Raw genomic sequence first — 23,561 nt, 5'->3', positions numbered from 1 at the left:
GAGCATGAAGAACGAATCTAGTATTAAATATTATACCCCATTAAAATTTAGGCAGTGTTTATAGAAAAATATTACAAGGTTGTTACAAAAAGAGACAATTGAAAATATGTACAAGGTAATTATAAAACAAACAGGGATTAAATGAGAAATAACACTTACATGTGTTCAGATCATTTGAGGCAACCAGGCTAGTGGAGTTTCCATATGTCCCAATGCATCAGGACTCTGGTTAGGAACAGCTCTTCAAGTCAGACTCACATAGGCTCCAGCAGACAGACCACAGGCTGGGGTGCCTGGCAGACTTATAGCTCAGCCTGATGACATCACAAAAAGGGTTGGTTTTCCAAGACCCTCCTATCTCTTCAGTTTAACTAAATTCCACACAAGTTTGTCTAATGCCTGTATCTCCGCTCCAGAACATGTCAGAATCATAACACACCCAGCATTCATCTTGTATTAACATTTGCTCTCTATAGATACTAAATTCGGGCTAGTAGAGACACTCAGTTCCAGAGAAATCCATATTTTGTCCCTGTTTGAACTAGAAGCCCGCGTTTATCATGGCTGATAGAACCGTCGATGGAGATTCACAAACTGGACCCATCATTTTCCTAGACAAAACCATTGGCCCAATATCTTATTATATTAGAACAAAGACCCTCATGGATTCTGGAGACTTCTAATCCAGTTCTAGCTGGAGGAGAGTTTGAGCCTACCCAAGCGATCGTAAAAAATTCTTTTGGGAGGGGCATGAAGGGTGAGTTGCTCAAAGTCCGGGGTTCACAGCCAGAGCAATAAAAACTCTTCCACCCCCATTGAAAAGAAAAGCTTCACACACATTCCAGCAAGCACACAGAGAAGGGGGGGGGGGGGGTTTTAGCCCACAGCATGGCACTAACAGGCAAGAGACTAAAACATATATTATACATTATCCTCACACCATCAACCTCACTGGCTAAAGGACAAGGAGGAGAGAGGGACACACATGGGACACAGCAAAAAGACTTCACAAATTCCCCCAATGTGGAAGAGTTTACACCTGGCTTTTTATTGCCCTGAACACTTGTAATCAGTGATTAGAGGATAAAAATAGTGAGAATTTCACACTGACTATATGGAAGGCGCAGGAGCTGCCTACATCAGGTTCAATAGCAATCTAAGGGGTCATGATATTGATATTCCCATGTATAGAGGACCTCCGCCTGTAGCACCCTCATACTGACTAGTCCAGAGACAAACAGGAATCTGATCCCATTTTCCGGACCGCGGTCTTTCTATTTTTTAGTAGGGCGAAATTTAATTTCCGAGGACTTTAGGGAGTAATAGTTGCCTCTGAAATGGTACCAGATGATCCCTTTGCCTTTGATATTGTGTTCACCCTCCACGTATTCCCCGTTCAGGTGGGAGAGATGGCAGGATTCAAACCACCAGCCTCCCTTGAAGTATTCAGCACAACTCTGTTCTGCTTTAGTAGACTTGTCATTGTTCTGGTCTCTGGTGGAGAAGGCTTGGTTCTTTTGTTGTTCTAATGAATTGCCTAGAGAAAAATCCAGAGAAACCACAAAATAAAAAATCACAATACCAAATATTCTTCCACTCAGGACAATACATATGGTGTTTTGATATTCTTCCAATTCCATATAAAAATAATTTTTTTTATTTAAGATTCCCACGTCATTGTGGGGGCCATTGTGGGCCAATTATTGGTGGTGTTAGAGGGGTTCTCCACTTTGTACAATCCCTACACGTATAAGTATTAGTGATGAGCGAATATCCGGGAAAGGTCAGAGAGGCCCAGCACCTGCGCACTGCAGTACTTCGATCTGCCCTCAACAGGACACATAAAGTACGTCTGCTCCGGAGCCACGACAGAAAGCAAAGAAGAGGACGTCATCGCATGAAGATGGGAGGTGCCGGACTCGAACCGCGACGTCCATCGGACCGGACCGCCCCCCCCCAGGTGAGTATAATATAACTTGTTTCTCTTATCTTTCAGGATACATCGGGGGCTTATGCATTACAGAATGCTGTAGATAAGCCCCTAATGGCAGTGGCCGCATCTTATATACGAAAAAGTAGGTGACAGATTCCCTTTAAGTGTAAGCGAACGGGGACAGTAGCTGCTTATACCTGCTTCTCCTTCGATGAATGAACCATATCGCAGAGTAAACTGGTCAGACTCTCCATCAATTTTGAAATTACTGTATGTGGCATAGGTCCTATTGCCCTTAAAGTCTTCCAAATCAAAGCGGAGTTGATAGGATCCTGCAAGAAATGATCACCAATACGTAAAGTTCCAGTGTTAATTTACTTGTCTTATCCTCCTCCCCGACTATCCAATAGTTTATGTCTAGACCAAACAGTGGATCTGTCACCGGGTTGCCGCAACAGAGAGGAGCCAGAAGACCGCAGCATCTGATTGCTCCTACACCTGCCCTGAAAAGAAGCACTTCTCCTTCTTTTTAAATGGTGTTTATTTATTTTGGCAGAACAGGGGTTAATCAGCCATGTTGGTAACTCTAGGAGTCTGAGCTCCCAGTTGAGCTCCGTTAGCCACTCCTATCCCCTTTATAACCTGGGTCCTGATTCAAACCAATGTCAGAGCTAGCTTATGCTGCATGGCTTGGAGGAGAGGTGTTTTTGGTGCTTATATGAGGAGTTTGGAGGAGTTGTCTGTGATTGTTGCATGGTTTGTAAGTATGATAATTCCCTTCCCTCCTCTTACTTTGGTTTTCCCCCATCCTCCACTCCCCAGTGAATTTCTCTGTTATATGTGAGTGAATATTTGAATGCTTGGCATTATCATTTTACCCTTGTTTGTGTTGCCTTGTTCGTTGGGTTGGTGTACTGCGATGCACAGTATCGCCCCTCTTCCCTGGGTGGGGGAAGAAAACAGATGGAAGGTTGATTCAGGAGATAAGGCAAGGGTGGTTGTTCCCAACATCTTCACCTTCAGAAGTATCCCGGGGCGTAGGGTGAGCTAGGGCACCCCCTAGTGGTAGGGACAGGGAAGGAGATTCTGGTCCCGGGTCATCCGACAGCTGGGTCGTGAATGGACCTGTCAGCACCACAGATGATAAGGGGGAAAGAGGAGGGGCAGATGTGCATCTAGCAATTATTTAAACTGGGTTTTGAGCCATAAAGTCAGTATTTTAATGGGTGATTTAAACTATATGTATTACAAAGTAGAGATACACTGCCCAGGATCTGGCTCACCAGAGCAAAGAGCCACTGGATCCATGCACCATGACAGCAATGGGTGATCAGTTGATGGCTGGGTGTTTTACAGGACAAACCATTCAAATCTGCTGTTGAGCGCCCTGACATATCCTCTAGTCGTGGTGAGTTACCTGAGCTTGTCAGGCGATGGAGATGTTCATTTCCAAGCCAAAATTCACTCAACTGACTGCCGAACCCCCACTGATAGCTGTTCCAATCACGATTAAAGTCCACCGATCCATCAATGCGCCTCTGAAATACCTGTGAGAACAGAGATCAGGTAGATGGGAAGGCAAGAGTCAAAAAGAACCACATGTGCTATGATGACTTTTGGGCATGGGAATGGTTCTATAACGATAATGTACAGACAAACGTGTGAGAAAAGAAGTCTTCTTTTACCCCGGGTAAAAGTTCTACCTGTAAGGCTAGTTTCACACTAGCGTCGGGAACAACCCGTCGCTGTGCGTCGGGCCGACGTTCCCGACGCTAGGGTGGTCTCCGCCGCACAACGGGGGCAGCGGATGCATTTTTCCCACGCATCCGCTGCCCCATTGTGAGGTGCGGGGAAGTGCGGGGAGGTGGGGGCGGAGTTCCGGCCGCGCATGCGCGGTCGGAAAAAGTGGACCGTCGGGAGCAAAAAACGTTTTTTTCTCCCGACGGTCCGCTACCACACGCCCAAGCGTCGCAAAACGGACGCGACGTTTGGCAATGCGTCGCAAATGCGTCGCTAATGTTAGTCTATGACGAAAAAACGTAGCCAGCAAGAACTTTTGCTGGATGCGTATTTTCGGCAAAACGACGCATTTGCGACGTATTGCAGTTAACGCTAGTGTGAAACTAGCCAAAGATGTTTAAATGTGAAATGCATTGTAGCTATAAAGCATTATTTCCCCAATTTGGGTCCCTGAAAAATATACATTGGGTACATATATACAGATAAGGTATATGGGAAACTTACAATCCAGCCTCCCCCATCTGTGTCCATGTCACACAGGACTGCCAAAGGCCGTCTGCCATCAGGGTATATAGTATACCATCCAGTCAGGTGAAAGCCACCGTCCTTTAGCTCTTTACAGTTCTTTGCTCCTATACAGTAGAAGAACAGACAGGGTCAGTGTGGTTATTTGTGTGCAGGATTAATATGTTGCGAACTGTATAGCAATCAGCATGTCTGAAAAAAGAGGACCGTGAAGATCAGGGGTGAGATTTCATATCTTTGGGATTTCTGATGTGATGCATGTTAAGCCCTGCAGAATGACGTAGAGCAATATCTCAGAATGTGGAATTACCCTATTGAGCAGACAACATTGCAGGGAACACTCTTTTGGGGGGATTGATAGAGGACTTTTCCTGAAGAGGTTTAGAAAAGTTTTGGGAGCATTTTTTTTCCTGTAGAGTTTTTTGCAGCATTCTTATTAGACAGATCGAAGCATTTTCCATCAGAAGATGCTTCAAAGAAGTGACATGCACCTTTTTTTCCACTAGATTTTAAAAACTTCATATGGAAAGAAATACTCAAAAAATTCCACATGTGAGATTAGGTTATGTTCACATAGAGATTTGTGAGTGGATCCGCTCCAAACTCCTCAAAAAAACACTTGCAAATCTCTTCCTATTGATTTCCATGGGAAATCCACATTGCAAGTCTTATGAAGATTTGTATGCTCATTTGTTTTTTTCTGAAGATGTTTTTAAACACAAATTTTTGGAAAAAAATAATGCATGTTGCTTCTTTGCAGCAGACCCTGATGGAATACCCACCAAAACTAAGTGCTGACCAAGCAGAGAGCTGCTTAAAAAAAAGTTTAAGGAAAAACCTCTTCCAAAACCTTTGGAGGAAAAGAAATCCTCCAAAATGTCCCCCCAAAACAACAAGAGTTTCCTTAAAGGTTTGTCCGGCATTAGGGTACAAGCCTGCAGGCACTCTATGTAACTGCAGACTTGTAAATCCTCACAGCACGCGCATTGCACGCTGTGAGGATTCCCCGGTGATGGGAGCAAGAGGTAATGTGACCGCAAGTATGCGATTTCCATACTCCTGGCCACATGCTAACTAGATATATCCAGCCTCACTTATGACACTTGTATTGATTGAGGCAGCGCAAGTCTAGTCGGCCTGCACACTTGGACTCTAAGGCGGGACAACCCCTTTATGTCAATGGCATACTGCCAATGGCAGCAGACCATGCATCCACTAAGGGACCCATTAATCTGGGGGCCTGGTGATGGAAGCAATGATGGAAGAGGAGGCCATCTGCTCCCTCCTCAAGCATACTCCATCTGCATCTGAGCTCTGATGTCTCAGCACAGCGGGTGCAATGTCACTACTTTGTGCCTGCTGTGCTGAGCAGTGAAGAGCTACAGAACACACACTGCAGAGATCAGAGCAGCGGGGGGACAAGGAAAGGCGAGTATTCTTTTTTTAATCAATTAGAACATTGTGGGGGCCATTATACTGGTTGGAGGGCTATGGGGCTGCATTATACTATATGGAGGGTAATGTGGGGCCAATTATACTGTATATAGGATTATTTGAAGCTCATTATACTGAATAGAAGACATTGTGGGGCCAATTATAAAGTATAGAGGATTATGTGGGGACCATTATACTGTATGGAAGGCAATGTGGGGCCCATTATATTATATGGATGATTATATGGCGCCCACTATACTGTATGAAAGGCTATATAGAGGGCTATGTGGGAGGTCACTGTTGGGGCATCATACACTGTTGGAGTCACCATACTTTGCTGTGGGCTTTGAGGGGGTACAGTGGACTCATCAATCATACTATGAATGTGGACGGTACTGTGGAGGAATTCACTGTGGGTATGAATTTTTATTGGTATCATACTTTATGGGGACAAAGAAAGAGGAATCTAGGGGCTTTAATAGGAGGAGAATTACTTCGCAAGGCCTAAATAGTTGAGAGACATACTCTTCTCTGACCCTGCCGTATATTCATTTTTTTTTAGGGGACTCAATTAGAACTTTTGCTATGGGGCCCTATGATTTGTATGTATGCCCCTACCTTATGTGATTTCCTCTTGAAAACCTCAGAATTTTTGAATGCCTAAAAAAAATAACTCTGAGTGAACATTGCCTTTTTGGGCTTCTCAGGCCTAAATCCAGCTTTTTGACCCAACATGGACTCCTCAGTAGTCGTCTTAGCATTTTCACTCTGCTGTTTGGCATCTCTCTGAATTCCTTCTTTTTCTTCCTCACCCTACCTACATCTACCCAACAGGTCTACGTCAGCCGTACAGGTACAGCCCTTCCCCTCCTTCTGGGAACTGCACTCCTGACCACTTATTGGATCTGCCCAATAGGCCTGCATGGGGTCTGGTTGTCAGGGAAATCGGCATTGCACTGCCATTGTCTCTGCAGCACTAATGGGCCACACTCCCTCTGTGCTCCCGCTGCTACCCTGGCACTAAGTGGTGTAGCAATACAACAACGGCGGTTCTGTATAAGTTTAATACCTTGAGTTAATAGAGCAGATTTATTAATATTAAAAACAAAAACATTCTTTGTTGCCCATAGCAACCAATCATGGCACTAATATAATACCCTACTGTAGACCAGAGTCAGACATGTGGTGCACACCATTAATACATTTGATATTTTAAGTCCCCATTTTCCCACTATGAAAAGTGTTTGGTAAAGCATAAAGGTTGCTTAAAAGTACTTGATACCTGTCCACAGAAGTGCTGGATATTCCCGCTAGGGTGCTTTCACACTGCGCTTTGTCCCACCTTCAGTGGTCCCACTGGGGCTTACGTCCAGACCCCCCAAAAACGGGATTGGGATGTATGCTCTGACGGGGCCATAGACAATAATGGTGCCAACAGAGTCATCGTGCGATCTGACATGTATCATTTTCGGGCGTATACGCCTACTGGCAGCATACACCCAGATACAATCTACTATGCCTGAGCGTCCACCCCGAGGAGGCGTATACGCCCGAAAATGATGCACAACACAGAGTACATTGACTATTGGCACCATTAATACACGGCACGTGTGCAGTATTTTTGTAACAATTTTCACCATAATTCTGCCACATTTTCCTCAGTAAATCGTCCCTTTCCTGGGAACTGATGCCATCGGTGCTTACCAGTAAATTCCTTAGGACAAGAGCCGCCCTGGTCACCTTTTTCACCTGGAGAAAGTGCAAAATCATGTGTTACTGATAGATAGATTTCATTTCCCTCCATTTCACATTTTAGAAGGAGGATCCTAATGAAAATCTAAATTATGAATGATTTTTATGTTAAAAGTTCCTACAATCGCCCACATCTACGCCACAATGTCCTGTTGATGGCTGCCACTAGGCGTAGCTAGTCACATATATGATTATATTATTGCCTCCTCCTTCAGTGGCAGCAGTATAAATATGTATGAGCTTTACACGCCCAGCCTGGCACTGAGATACACAAATGATAGATATCTAGAGTATAACTGTAAATTAGAACATTTACATGACCCAATTATACCTGCGCTTATTAACACACAAAAAACACGATGAGGTGTATTTTTCTTAACCATACAAAAATGTCTCAAATGCTTGAAGGGGTTTTCCCATAAACAAAGTTCATTTTAGCCAATAGATCTTAAAATAAAATAATTTCCACAATTATATATGTTTAAAAAAAAAATGTTCCTGTGCTAAGATAATCTTATAAATGTGCTGTGTACTGTGTAATGGCCATGTCTGACTGTACAGGGACATGTTCTGATCATACCACCGCTCCTGGTCAGAAGTGTATACAGACATTACAGCATGGGATCGCAAATAATTCTTCCTTTGAGGTAAAACATTTTTTAAAAGCAGGCAGGGAAATGTTTTACCTCACAAAAAGAATCAGCTGTGATCCCGCGCTATAATGTCTGTATACTCTTCTGCCCAGGAGATGTGGTATGATCAGTCCATGTTCCTGCCCAGTCAGACACAGCCATTACACAGTACACAGCAGGGGCACAGTTATAAGATTATCTCAGCACAGGAACATTTTATTTAAACACATCCTATTATGGAAATTATTATTCCAATATGCAATGATTAAATTCAACTTTAAAATTAACTTTGTCCACAACTTTTGTTTGTCCACCACTTTCTGACGTTGGACGGGATAGTATGTTTTAACTAGTTAAATGCCGCTGTCAAACTCTGACAGCGGCATTTAAATGGCGCTTCTGGCCATCAGGCCGGAAATACGCGCACCGTTGAATCCTGTCACGTGATCGGGGGTCAGCGGTGCGTCAGCATGACAACCAGAAGTCTCCTTGAGACCTCTATGGTTGTTGATGCCGGATTGCTGTGAGCGCCACCCTGTGGTCGGCGCTCATAGCAATGCAGTAATTCTGCTACATAGGGGTGATCTGAGCATCACCTCTATGTAGCAGAGCCGATCAAGTTATGGCAGTTTCTAGCCTCCCATGGAAGCTATTGAAGCATGCCAAAAGTAAGAAAAAAATGTGATTAAAAATATGAAAAAAATAAAAAATATAAAAGTTTAAATCACCCCCCTTTCACCCCATTCAAGATAAAACAATAAAAATACATACACACATTTGGTATCGCCGCTTTCAGAATCGCCCGATCTATCAATAAAAGGATTAACCTGATCGCTAAACGGTGTAGCAAGAAAAAAATTAAAAACGCCAGAATTACGTTTTTTGGCCGCCACGACATTGCATTAAATTGCAATAACGGGCGATCAAAAGAACGTATCTGCACCAAAATGGTATCATTAAAAACGTCAGCTCGGCACGCAAAAAATAAGCCCTCACCAACCCAAGGTCACGAAAAATGGAGATGCTACGGGTCTCTGAAAATTGTGCAATTTTTTAATTTTTTTTGAGCAAACTTTGGAATTTATTTTCACCACTTAGATAAAAGATAACCTAGACATGTTTGGTGTCTATGAACTCGTACTGACCTGGAGAGTCAAAATGGCTGGTCAGTTTTAGCATTTAGTGAACCTAGCAAAAAAGCCAAACAAAAAACAAGTGTGGGATTGCACTTTTTTTGCAATTTCACCGCACCTGGAATTTTTTTTCCCATTTTCGAGTACACGAGATGCTAAAACAAATGGATTTGTACAAGAGTAGACCTCGTCCCGCAAAAAATAAGCCCTCACATGGCCATAATGCCGGAAAAATAAAAGTTATGGTTCTGGAGGAGGGGAGTGAAAAACTAAAACGCAAAAGCGAAAAAATCTCCGGTCATGAAGGGGTTAGGGTATGTGCACACGTTGCAGATTTGCCTGCGGATTTTTCTGCACTGAATCTGCATCTCTTGGCAGAAAACACGGGTGCGTTTTTGATACTTTTTTTGCGCATTTTTTAATGCGTTTTTGTATGCATTTTTGATAGGTAAATAAAGATGTGTTATTGAACAAAAAAAAAAGATTTGTGATGTCATTTCTTGTCCAACCTCCTCTTTTACACTTGTCCAACCCACACTACATTACACACACAGATAGATAGATAAAATATAGAATAGATAGATAGATAGAAGGAATGAGCTAGATAGATAGATAGATAGATAGATAGATAGATAGATAGACCTATACATTGATCGATAGATATTATCTATCTATAGATCTGTCATCGATCTATCTAGATCATTCTTTCTATCTATCTATCTAGCTCATTCCTTCTATCTATCTATCTATCTATCTATCTATCTATCTATCTATCTATCTCATTCCTTCTATCTATCTATTCTATCTATCATCTATCTACAGTATCTATCAATCTCATTCATTCTATCTATCTATCTATCTATCTATCTATCTATCTATCTATCTATCTATCTATCTATCTATCTATTATATCCATCATCTATCTATCTCATTCCTTCTATCAATCTATAGACAGATAGATATGGGATAGATAGATAGATAGAGAGATAGATAGAGAGATAGATAGAGAGATAGATAGAGAGATAGATAGAAGGAATGAGATAGAAAGATATATCTATCCATATACAGTCATATGAAAAAGTTTGGGCACCCCTATTAATCTTAAGCTTAATGTTTTATAAAAATTGTTTTTTTTGCAACAGCTATTTCAGTTTCATATATCTAATAACTGTTTGTCACAGTAATGTTTCTGCCTTGAAATGAGGTTTATTGTACTAACAGAAAATGTGCAATCTGCATTCAAACAAAATTTGACAGGTGCATAAGTATGGGCACCCTTATCATTTTCTTGTTTTAAATACACCTACTTACTTTTTACTGACTTACTAAAGCACGTTTTTTGGTTTTGTAACCTCATTGAGCTTTGAACTTCATAGCTAGGTGTATGCAATCATGAGAAAAGCTACTTAAAGTGGCCACTTGCAAGTTGTTCTCCTGTTTGAATCTCCTCTGAAGAGTGGCATCATGGGCTTCTCAAAACAACTGTCAAATGATCTGAAAACAAAGATTATTCAACATAGTTGTTCAGGGGAAGGATACAAAAAGCTGTCTCAGAGATTTAACCTGTCAATTTCCACTGTGAGGAACATAGTAAGGAAATGGAAGAACACAGGTACAGTTCTTGTCAAGGCCAGAAGTGGCAGGCCAAGAAAAACATCAGAAAGGCAGAGAAGAAGAATGGTGAGATCAGTCAAGGACAATCCTCAGACCATCTCCAGAGAGCTGCAGCATCAACTTGCTGCAGATGGTGTCACTGTGCATCGGTCAACTATACAACGCACTGTGTTTTTTTGCCGCCATGCATAACGCCTTTTTGTATTACCAAACAACTCAATCTTGGTTTCATGAGTCCACAGGACCTTCTTCCAAAAAGAAATTGGCTTCTCCAAATGTGCTTTTGCATACCTCAGCCGTCTCTGTTTGTGGCGTGCTTGCAGAAACGGCTTCTTTCGCATCACTCTCCCATACAGCTTCTCCTTGTGCAAAGTGCGTTGTATAGTTGACCGATGCACAGTGACACCATCTGCAGCAAATTGATGCTGCAGCTCTCTGGAGGTGGTCTGAGGATTGTCCTTGACTGATCTCACCATTCTTCTTCTCTGCCTTTCTGATGTTTTTCTTGGCCTGCCACTTCTGGCCTTAACAAGAACTGTACCTGTGTTCTTCCATTTCCTTACTATGTTCCTCACAGTGGAAATTGACAGGTTAAACCTCTGAGACAGCTTTTTGTATCCTTCCCCTGAACAACTATGTTGAATAATCTTTGTTTTCAGATCATTTGCCAGTTGTTTTGAGGAGCCCATGATGCCACTCTTCAGAGGAGATTCAAACAGGAGAACAACTTGCAAGTGTCCACTTTAAGTAGCTTTTCTCATGATTGCATACACCTAGCTATGAAGTTCAAAGCTCAATGAGGCTACAAAACCAAAAAAAGTGCTTTAGTAAGTCAGTAAAAAGTAGGTAGGAGTATTTAAAACAAGAAAATGATAAGGGTGCCCATACTTATGCACCTGTCAAATTTTGTTTGAATGAAGATTGCACATTTTCTGTTAGTACAATAAACCTAATTTCAAGGCAGAAACATTACTGTGTCCAACAGTTATTAGATATATGAAACTGAAATAGCTGTTGCAAAAAAAACAATTTTTATAAAACATTAAGCTTAAGATTAATAGGGGTGCCCAAACTTTTTCATATGACTGTATCTATCTACATCTATTCTACATCTATCCATAGATATATATAGATAGATATATGAATAGATATATCTATCTATCTCATTCCTTCTATCTATCTATCCCATTCCTTCTCTCTATCTATCTATCTATCTATCTATCTATCTATCTATCTATCTATCTATCTATCCCCTCTCTATCTATAGATAGATAGAAGGAATGAGATAGATAGATATATAGATAGATCTACATATAGATAGATCTATAGATATATGTATGGATGGATATATATATGGATAGATATGTGTATGGATAGATATATCTATGGATATATATCTATGGATAGATGTAAATAGATATATGGATAGTTAGGCTACTTTCACACATCAGTTTTCTTCCGTCAGGCAGGATCCGACGAATTTTTGAAAAAACGGAGAGAGGAGAGAGGAGAGAGGAGAGAGAGAGAGAGAGACCAGAATTGTGTATGTGCATGATTTAAATAAAAAAATGCATGATTTAAATGGAAAAATGCATGAAAAGCTGTTTCCAGGGGACAGAGAAAATGTACAGAAGAACGGTTTGTCTGTCCGGCGAAAAAACCGCCCAGTGACTGATCCGGCGAAAAACGTATGAAACTGAGATGTGAAATGATGAATTCGGCCTCCGAATCCGTTTCTTTTTATGGATCCGGCAAAAAATGGATGAAACGTGTGGCCATCAGGCTCAATCCGGCGCTAATACAACCCTATGAGGAAAAAAAATGGATCCGGCGGAAAAAAAACGGATCCATTTTTTTCAAAACTCGCCGGATTGTGCCTGACGGCAAAAACCTGATGTGTGAAAGTAGCCAGACAGATATATGGATAGATATATCTATGTATCTACAGATATATCTATCTATCTATAAATATATCTATAGATAGATATATCCATAGGAATCCCAAAAACGGAGGCAGCACGCCATTAGTAGTGGAAAAAGCAGGAGCTACTTTTATTAGCCCATCTCAGCAACGTTTCGGTTCTGGTAGATGTGAACCATATGTTGTATGTACTGTATGTCATATGTTGTATGTACTGTTGTATAATTGTATGTCATATGTTGTATGTTGTATGTACTGTATGTCATATGTTGTATGTTGTATGTACTTTTCTATGTTGTATGTACTGTATATCATATGTTGTATGCTGTATGTCATATGTTGTATGTACTGTATGTCATATGTTGTATGTTGTATGTACTGTTGTATGTACTGTATGTCATATGTTGTATGTTGTATGTACTGTTGTATGTTGTATGTACTGTATGTCATATGTTGTGTGTACTGTTGTATGTTGTATGTTCTGTATGTTATATGTTGTATGTTGTATGTATTGTTGTATGTTGTATGTACTGTATGTCATATGTTGTATGTACTGTTGTGTGTTGTGTGTACTGTATGTTATATGTTGTATGTTGTGTGTACTGTATGTTATATGTTGTATGTACTGTATGTCATATGTTGTATGTACTGTATGTTGTATGTACTGTTGTATGTACTGTGTATCATATGTTGTATGCAGGCCCGGACTGGCCATCGGGCAGTTCTGGCAAATGCCAGAAGGGCCGGTGGCAGTCGTGAGCCGCTCGCCAGCGCCGACTCCTGCGACGACTCCCCCCCGCCAGCGCTGCCGCATTGAACTATAGAGACGTCTATGACGCTGGTACAGTTGAATGCAATGATGGAGGAGAGAGCGTCTGCTGATGCTCCCTCTCCCATCATTCCCTGCTCTGCCTGGCGCTGACACTGCAGACTGCAGCTGCTGAGACCGGAGCCAGGAGCAGCGCTGGGCAGAGGCGAGGAGAGGCGAGTGTTTTTTTTATTTTTTTTTAAATGTATCAATTCTATCAATTCTATCCATTCTATGGGGACTGTGCTGTATTACATTCTATGGGGGCTGTGTTGTATTACATTCTATGGGGGCTGGCTGCATTACATTGTATAGGGGCTGGTTGCATTACATTCTATGGGGGCTGTGCTGAATTACATTTTATGGGGGCTGTGCTGAATTACATTCTATGGGGGCTGTGCTGTATTACATTCTATGGGGACTGTGCTGTATTACATTCTATGGGGGCTGTGCTGTATTACATTCTATGGGGGCTATGCTGTGTTACATTCTATGGGGGCTGTGCTGTATTCCTGTAATAACTATAGGGGATAACTCAGGAGACTCTTTGCGTGGAACAAGACAACTACAGGACACAGTTTTAGAAGTGGTAAAGTCTGAATTATCACACGGTGATTCAAACAGGTGCAGACAGAAACTCAAGTCCACAACACTTGGTGCAAATAATAAACGCAGCTTAGCAGTCTATAGGAAACTTCAGAGGAAAATGCAATGAAGCAGAAAGTCTATGAAGCACAGTTATTCTTGAAGATACTTGACACGAATAAATCCTTGTCTTAGTCCAGGCACAGATAGGTATGCTTATTAAGCAGTTCAAATCATATCTTAGCTCAACCTGGGAGGCCTGGTTAATAGTCTCAGGTTATTGCAAAGCAGCAACAGCTTACATGACCAGCAAATGCAGATGGAAGTAAACATGAACAGCAGATGAAGGAGGATTACTGGAAACTTGTGTATGCAGCAGGAACTCAGAGCAGAGTAGCAGGATCACCACACAGGTTCATAGGAGCAGGTGTATAGCCAGGGAGTAATCAGAGGTCAGGAGCTGGATGCAAGGCAGAATACTCTAGCACAGACTGAAGGCTGGGATGGAGTTTTATAGCAGGAGACACAGTGCACATGAGACCAAAGACGCCATCTTGAAAAAGGGCAGTAATGCACAAAAGGTAAAAAATGTTCAGAGTCCTGACAATTCCATTCAATGGGGACTGTGCTGTATTACATTCTATGGGGGCTGTGCTGCATTACATTCTATGGGGGCTGTGCTGTATTATATTCTATGGGAACTGTGCTGTATTACATTCTATGGGGGCTGTGCTGAATTACATTCTATGGGGGCTGGCTGTATTACATTCTATGGGGGCTGTGCTGTATAACATTCTATGGGGGCTGTGCTGTATAACATTCTATGGGGGCTGTGCTGTATTCCACTCTATGGGAACTGTGCTGTATTACATTCTATGGGGGCTGTGCTATATTACATTCTATGGGGGCTGTGCTGCACTACATTCTATGGGGGCTGTGCTGTATTACATTCTATGGGGGCTGTGCTGTATTACATTCTATGGGGCTGTGCTGTATTACATTCTATCGGGACTGTGCTGTTTTACATTCTATGGGGGCTGTGCTGCATTACATTCTATGGGGGCTGTGCTGTGTTATATTCTATGGGGACTGTGCTGTATTACATTCTATGGGGCTAGCTGCATTACATTCTATGGGGGCTGTGCTGTATAACATTCTATGGGGACTGTGCTGCATTACATTCTATGGGGGCTGTGCTGTATTACATTCTATGGGGACTGTGCTGCACTATATTCTATGGGGGCTGTGCTGCACTATATTCTATGGGGGCTGTGCTGTATTACATTCTATGGGGGCTGTGCTGTATTACATTCTATGGGGGCTGTGCTGTATTACATTCTATCGGGACTGTGCTGTTTTACATTCTATGGGGGCTGTGCTGCATTACATTCTATGGGGGCTGTGCTGTATTATATTCTATGGGGACTGTGCTGTATTACATTCTATGGGAGCTGTGCTGAATTACATTATATGGGGGCTGGCTGTATTACATTCTATGGGGCTGGCTGCATTACATTCTATGGGGGCTGTGCTGTATAACATTCTATGGGGGCTGTGCTGTATAACTTTCTATAGGGGCTGTGCTGTATTCCATTCTATGGGGACTGTGCTGTATTACATTCTATGGGGGCTGTGCTGTATTACATTCTACGGGGGCTGTGCTGCACTACATTCTATGGGGGCTGTGCTGTATTACATTCTATGGGGACTGTGCTGCATTACATTCTATGGGAGCTGTGCTGTATTACATTCTATGGGTGCTGTGCTGTATTACAGTCTATGGGGGCTGTGCTGTGTTACATTCTATGGGGACTGTGCTGTATTACATTCTATGGGGGATGTGCTGTATTACATTTTATGGGGACTGTGCTGCACTACATTCTATGGGGGCTGTGCTGTATTACATTCTATGGGGGCTGGCTGTATTACATTCTATGGGGGATGGCTGCACTACATTCTATGGGGGCTGGCTGCATTACATTCTATGGGGGCTGGCTGCATTACATTCTATGGGGTTGGCTGCATTACATTCTATGGGTGGCTGGCTGCATTACATTCTATAGGGGGCTGGCTGCATTACATTCTATGGGGGCTGACTGCATTACATTCTATGGGGGAGGGCTGTATTACATTTTATAGGGTGCTGTATTATATTCTATGGAGGGCTGCATTATGCTCTAAGGGGGCTACCATATATTATATATGCAGGGGCTGCATTATACTATATGAGGGAGCTGCATTATATTATCTGGGGTGGCTGCATTATATTCTGGGGTGGCATCATTATACTATATGTGGGCTGCATTATACTGTATCAAGGACTATGGGGAATACATTATACTATATGAAGAACTATGGGGTGCATTATACTATGGGAAGTGATTTGTACTACATGGATGACAATGGCAGGGCATTATACTATATTGAGCACTATGAGGAATGTATTATACTGTTTGGAGGACTGAGGAATGTATTATACTATTTGGAGGACTGAGGAGTGTATTATACTATATGGAGGAATTGCAGTGTATTTTAATATATGGAGGTCTATGAGGAGTGTATTATACTATATGGAGGACTATGTGGAGTGTATAATACTTTATGGAGGACTGAGGAGTGTATTATACTATATGGAGGACTGAGGAGTGTATTATACTATATGGAGGACTGAGGAGTGTATTATACTATATGGAGGACTGAGGTGCACATTATAATATATGGAGGACTATGGGGTGTATTATACTAAACAAGCAAAATGCTGCCTATTCATCGAGTGATTGGATTGTTTATGTGGGAACAGAAATTCTTGTTCTCAGCAGCACATCGCCGGTGTAAACTGTAGTTGTGCTGCTGATAACATGATACTATATGGGGACAGATTGATCTAATTGTGATTGTTCTGTTCCCTTCATTCTTTCTCAGTTGGTGTAAAGAGGCTGGGAAACAAGAGAACGACTTCAGTATTGTCGATCACACTCGTTTAGTGGCCTGAGATCAGCGCATGTAAATACAGCAGAAATGCTTCGCAGGGAGACCAGTCAAGGATGATGACAGTTGTAGTTGGCACCCGACGCCTGGGAATAGCACTAACTCTACTGCTTTTCCCAGCCACCAGAGCATTTAATTCTGGTATGTGTAATGATTTTTAGGGTTGATGTCAGCTGCGTAATGTCAGCTGCTATCAATCCCTGGTGTAAGTAATGGAGAGGTGTCTATCAGACTCCCCCACTACTAGCCCAGACCTGGCGAGACCCAGCGACTCTGAAGAGCGGTGACGGTAGTAACAATACTGCTCTTCACAGTCGTCGAGCTCAGCGCAAGACCCGGAACAGCTGAAAAGCAGTGACATTACTGATGTAACCGCTCTTCAGAGTCACCGGGTCTCGTGCTGCGCAGCAGAACCAAAAGTGGCTGTAGGCAAAGTTTATGAAGCATCAGAATGTGGTTCCATAGCCTTTGGTCGTCTCATCCCTTCATTATCTACGAGATCCAGTTATGTAGGTAAAGTAGCGGCTTTTCTTGGTACTGCAACTAAAAGCCATAAATAGGACAGAGCTGTAATGCTGGATACAGCTGTAATTATATTTTATATAGTCGACTGTGTTACACTCCCCTCACTTGAAACCTACAAGTGTACAAAGATATTATACAGTCACCATGTGACAAGTGGGCCTGTGTAACTTCAAATGCCAGGGCTGAATTTTAGTCCCAGCCCAGCCCTGGTTGTATGTACTGTTGTATGTTGTATGTAGTATGTTCAGTATGTCATATGTTGTATGTACTGTATGTTGTATGTTGCATGTACTGTATATGTGTGTATGTGTTTTTTTTTTTTTTACATTCAACACATTAGCCGGGTGATGGGACTACTACTGTCCCATCATTGGCTAATGTGTCAATCACTGTCACTGTAGCAGGCATAGCCTACATCTGCGGTTTTGCTGCGGATGTGCCTGACTCAATGCAAGTCTACGGGTGCAGAAACGCTGCAGATCCGCCAAAAGAATTGAAATGCTGCGGAAAAAACAGACTTGGTTTTCCATAGGTTAACATGCTACTGTTAAACGCATGGAAAACTGTTGCAGAGCCACAGCGTCAAAAACGCGGAAAAATCTGCAATGTGTGCACATAGCCTCAGTATTCTGACATTTCCCTCTACCAGTACCTTATATACATGAAAACCAGCATCTTTACCTGGTTCGCCTGGTTTCCCAGGTAGTCCATTATCTCCTGTGCAAAAAGAAAAGAAAAACAAGTATTACACAATGCACAGATTATACCAGACTATAAAAGTCATAGAACTTTAAGGGGTAGTCCGACCTTATGATACCGATGACCGGTGTGAGTGCTGAATGTCAGAACCCTACAGATCTGATATAAGGATAGGTCATCAATATCATAAGGCTGGTAACTCCTTTAGCTTTACCTTGTAGTGAGAGAGACTAATAATTTTGTTTTGCTTGATATCTAAAGACACTTATCAATCATGAGATATAAAGAAAAGAACCTTACATTATTAATATAGCAAAGGGTTCTTTACAGTAGGACAGTCAAACTCTGGAATGCCGGCCACGAGAGGAAGTCACTGGACAATTTAAGGTAAAGACCGGACATATATGCATATATTTATGTGGAACAGTATATTCATCTAGGAAATTTATCTAACTGTGTTGAAGGGGCCAGGAAAAGGATCCTCCTCCTCTCTGTGATGGATGGCTAGTGCTACTAGTGCAGCAAATCTTTTGAAATCTGAATTTAACAAATGTTGCCAGGAAATTCAATTATCTTCTGCAGCAAATCAGTTCACCACCACGAATCAAAATTATCCAAAGCCTCCAAATGCTGAGAAAAGATGTCTATAGTACTCTGCTTCCTCTTAGGACTGTATGCAACCTCTTTCAAGCACTTCAATGTGCAGTCAGTCTTAATCAAGTCCAAGTGACCTCAATATATACGGCCACATGTAATTGGATGATGACCACATTTTTTTGTGCTGAAAATTTCCCCCTCATATTATACTCGAATGAGGGTCCCAAAAGATGGAGGGGGAGCCTCAGCGGCGGAGCAGCGGGTCAGAAGAGGCAGGAGACTTCTGCTGCGGCTAACCCTTGCTAAAGAGAAAAGAATATTCACTGCCCTCCACGCACATAGTCCTGGTGTGGAGAGCAGTGAGTATTACGGCAGCTGGTCACTGCCATGCGCTGCTTACAAGCATAAATCAGGTGCTGGCACCGGAACAAGATGCTGCAAAGGAGCGCAGCAAGGTAAGCAGGATGGTTTTTTTTTTTTTTTATGTTTTTTGATGGGGGCCATGCATACCATGATATGGATAAGGAGCCATGCATACAAGGATAGGGATGAGGAGCCATGCAGACTAGGATAGGGATTAGGAGCCATGCATACAAGGATAGGGATGAGGAGCCATGCAGACTAAGATAGGGATGAGGAGCCATGCAGACTAGGATATGGATAAGGAGCCATGCATACAAGGATAGGGATGAGGAGCCATGCATACAAGGATAGGGATGAGGAGTCATGCATACAAGGATAGAGATGAGGAGCCATGCAGACTAGGATAGGGATTAGGAGCCATGCATACAAGGATAGGGATGAGGAGCCATGCATACAAGGATAGGGATGAGGAGTCATGCATACAAGGATAGAGATGAGGAGCCATGCAGACTAGGATAGGGATACGGAGCCATGCATACAAGGATAGGGATGAGGAGCCATGCATACAAGGATAGGGATGAGGAGTCATGCATACAAGGATAGAGATGAGGAGACCATGCAGACTAGGATAGGGATTAGGAGCCATGCATACAAGGATATGGATGAGGAGCCATGCATACAAGGATAGGGATGAGGAGCCATGCAGACTAGGATATGGATAAGGAGCCATGCATACAAGGATAGGGATGAGAAAAGGAGGACACAGGAGTGTATAGGTTAAAAAGTAATAAATATTTTATTTCATATACTAAATATTAATACATAATGCATACAAATTTATACAGAAACAATTAAGGTGCATTTAGGATAGCTGAAAAAGAGTGGACATACCCCGATGTGTAAAGTCAGTAATACAAATACCAATCCTGGCAGTGAGCTGCTAAAGTCAAGTGTAAAAGTCACCCTGAATAAATCAAATATGCAGGCAGCGCTTACCAATGGATGGGACAATACAACCCCGGGTAGGATCCAGAAGGATAGGGATGAGGAGCCATGCATACAAGGATAGGGATGAGGAGCCATGCATACCAGGATAGGGATGAGGAGCCATGCATACCAGGATAGGGACGAGGAGCCATGCAGACTAGGATAGGGATGAGGAGCCATGCATACAAGGATAGGGATGAGGAGCCATGCATACCAGGATAGGGATGAGGAGCCATGCATACCAGGATAGGGACGAGGAGCCATGCAGACTAGGATAGGGACGAGGAGCCATGCAGACTAGGATAGGGATGAGGAGCCATGCATACAAGGATAGGGATGAGGAGCCATGCATACAAGGATAGGGATGAGGAGCCATGCAGACTAGGATAGGGATGAGGAGCCATGCATACAAGGATAGGGATGAGGAGCCATGCATACAAGGATAGGGATGAGGAGCTATGCATACAAGGATAGGGATGAGGAGCCATGCAGACTAGGATAGGGATGAGGAGCCATGCATACAAGGATAGGGATGAGGAGCCATGCATACAAGGATAGGGATGAGGAGCTATGCATACAAGGATAGGGATGAGGAGCCATGCATACCAGGATAGGGATGAGGAGCCATGCATACAAGGATAGGGATGAGGAGCCATGCATACAAGGATAGGGATGAGGAGCTATGCATACAAGGATAGGGATGAGGAGCCATGCAGACTAGGATAGGGATGAGGAGCCATGCATACAAGGATAGGGATGAGGAGCCATGCATACAAGGATAGGGATAAGGAGCTATGCATACAAGGATAGGGATGAGGAGCCATGCATACAAGGATAGGGATGAGGAGCTATGCATACAAGGATAGGGATGAGGAGCCATGCAGACTAGGATAGGGATGAGGAGCCATGCATACAAGGATAGGGATGAGGAGCCATGCATACAAGGATAGGGATGAGGAGCTATGCATACAAGGATAGGGATGAGGAGCCATGCAGACTAGGATAGGGATGAGGAGCCATGCAGACCAGGATGGGGATGAGGAGCCATGCATAACAGGATAAGGATGAGGAGTCATGCATACCCGGATAGAGATGAGAGGACAATGTATACCCGGCTTATGCTCGAGTAAATACGTTTTCCAGTTTTTTGTGGTAAAATTAGATGCCTCAGCTTATACTCGAGTATATATGGTAATTAAATCTTTATTATTCTCTTTTTCTCACACATTAATCTTCTTCACTATTTGTACAGTTTCTTTAGTCTTTTGTGACTTCTATGTCTATGGCTACACTGTGAGCTCTGACATCCTCTCGCTATCCAGATTCACCATAAGATGGCTGCTGCATTCCCTGCCTCTACTTGTATAAAGACAATGATGGACACTGCTGATTAGGTGTGCTATACAAAGTGATGTAATAACTGTGAGGTATTGCCCAAGATCATGTCATCAGAGTATTCACTATATTTCGAGGTAGTATTGTACAAATTGATGTACATTTTTATTACCTTGTTTTCCTGGGGGTCCGGGCATCCCTTGCGGACCAGGGGCCCCTGTGTCACCTTAATGTAAAACAAAAATCATGAGACCTATAAAACCAAAGCCAAACCAATTGTCTCTTTTTTCATTCTTTTTTTTAATACCTCTCATTCCCACCGTGCCTGGTAATCCAGGAATCCCTGGAAATCCTAAATAAAAAGAATCCATATGAAAGGTTACTGCTTCCCACGTATAATACAGGAAAGATATATATCTTGGTACCGTGTAATGTATAATGTATAACACATGTTGTATTATACGTGGTTCTATCCACGTATACAGGTCCTTCTCAAAAAATTAGCATATAGTGTTAAATTTCATTATTTACCATAATGTAATGATTACAATTAAACTTTCATATACTATAGATTCATTATCCACCAACTGAAATTTGTCAGGTATTTTATTGTTTTAATACTGATGATTTTGGCATACAACTCCTGATAACCCAAAAAACCTGTCTCAATAAATTAGCATATTTCACCCGTCCAATCAAATAAAAGTGTTTATTATTTGATGGTTTTTTTGTTTGTTATTAAAAAACACTTTTATTTGATTGGACGGGTGAAATATGCTAATTTATTGAGACAGGTTTTTTGGGTTATCAGGAGTTGTATGCCAAAATCATCAGTATTAAAACAATAAAAGACCTGACAAATTTCAGTTGGTGGATAATGAATCTATAATATATGAAAGTTTAATTGTAATCATTACATTATGGTAAATAATGAAATTTAACACTATATGCTAATTTTTTGAGAAGGACCTGTAATACAACATGTAAGATGCAATCTCCGGTCGAATCATGGTTGCATTTTATGGCACAGATCCATTGTGGTTCTATTGATCCAAACTTAGATGATCATAGGGTTCTGTAATGCAAAGATATGAAAATGTATAGAAAACTTAGAAAGGCAAGCATCCCTAGTTTACAAGCGTTCCTCTATTGGATCAGAATACCTTTCATTCCGTCGGGTCCCTGTGGTCCGGGTGTACCCGGTATGCCCGGAAATCCAGGACATCCTTGCAGGACAGTTAGCTGCTTGGAATCCCCAACTTCTACAATCTTCACTTCTAAAGAGAGAAAGGAGATCATTCTCATCTTGGACATTTATGGCATAACCATAGGAACTCTCTCCATTCACTTTTTCTTCTGTCCTGTGGATATGCCATAAATGTCCCAGATGGGCATAGGGGCATGTCAGACATTTATGGCATATCCACAAGAGAGAAGTAAGAGGGAATACAGAGAGGTGCTAGACTTGATGATAGGAATTCACAGAGAAGATAATAATAATAATTAGTAAATATATTAAGTTAAATATCAGAAAAAGTCTTATCAGATTGTTATAATCATGTGACGTGTTTTAAGATACGGTATTTTATGCACATTTTATTTTTTTTCATCTCATATTTCTAACATATCTATCTACCCATCTATTTATCTAATATCTATCTCACATCTATGTATATCACTCTCTATCTTTATATATCATTTCCCTTGTAATATACATGAATATATTAAGAGAAGATATAGGTGTTTTTCCTACCTGGACATGAGGCTTCTGCTTCACATTTCTGATACAACAAGATGAAGAGTCCGCTGATAATGCACAGTATATATTGTGATAACCCTTTCATGGTTGTTTTCTGTCTCTCATCCACTGATCTATGCAGAGCTTATGTATCATCAACCTGGCTGCAAACAGTGTCCCAATATGCATCACATTTCCCGTAATGTCTGGCTGACCCCTAATCATTAAAGAGAAAGTGATATTCTAAGGTGA

The 23,561-nt window shown here is 42.0% G+C and overlaps 1 protein-coding gene across 2 annotated transcripts; it reads right to left on the bottom strand.

Moving 5' to 3' along the window:
- Positions 1-1,023: 1,023 nt before the first annotated feature.
- LOC143805195 (ficolin-1-B-like) lies at positions 1,024-23,546 on the bottom strand. 2 transcript variants are annotated; one of them, XM_077284171.1, is made up of 10 exons: positions 23,325-23,546; positions 22,735-22,848; positions 21,879-21,923; positions 21,744-21,797; positions 18,272-18,307; positions 7,337-7,381; positions 4,178-4,305; positions 3,351-3,480; positions 2,131-2,265; positions 1,024-1,537 (listed from the first exon to the last, which is right to left on the bottom strand). In XM_077284171.1, exons 1-10 carry the CDS (start codon positions 23,413-23,415, stop codon positions 1,275-1,277), a joined length of 1,041 nt encoding a protein of 346 aa, XP_077140286.1. In that variant the 5' UTR covers positions 23,416-23,546; the 3' UTR covers positions 1,024-1,274. The 2 variants fall into 2 exon arrangements, with proteins under 2 accessions (XP_077140286.1, XP_077140287.1); XM_077284172.1 differs by having other exon boundaries at positions 21,879-22,059; positions 22,550-22,848; positions 23,325-23,466.
- Positions 23,547-23,561: the final 15 nt, after the last annotated feature.

The sequence above is a fragment of the Ranitomeya variabilis genome, chromosome 2 (assembly GCF_051348905.1).
Source record: "Ranitomeya variabilis isolate aRanVar5 chromosome 2, aRanVar5.hap1, whole genome shotgun sequence".
NCBI lineage: Eukaryota > Metazoa > Chordata > Amphibia > Anura > Dendrobatidae > Ranitomeya > Ranitomeya variabilis.
Note: the sequence above shows the minus strand (reverse complement) of the source record. Positions and strands in the feature narration are given on the sequence as shown.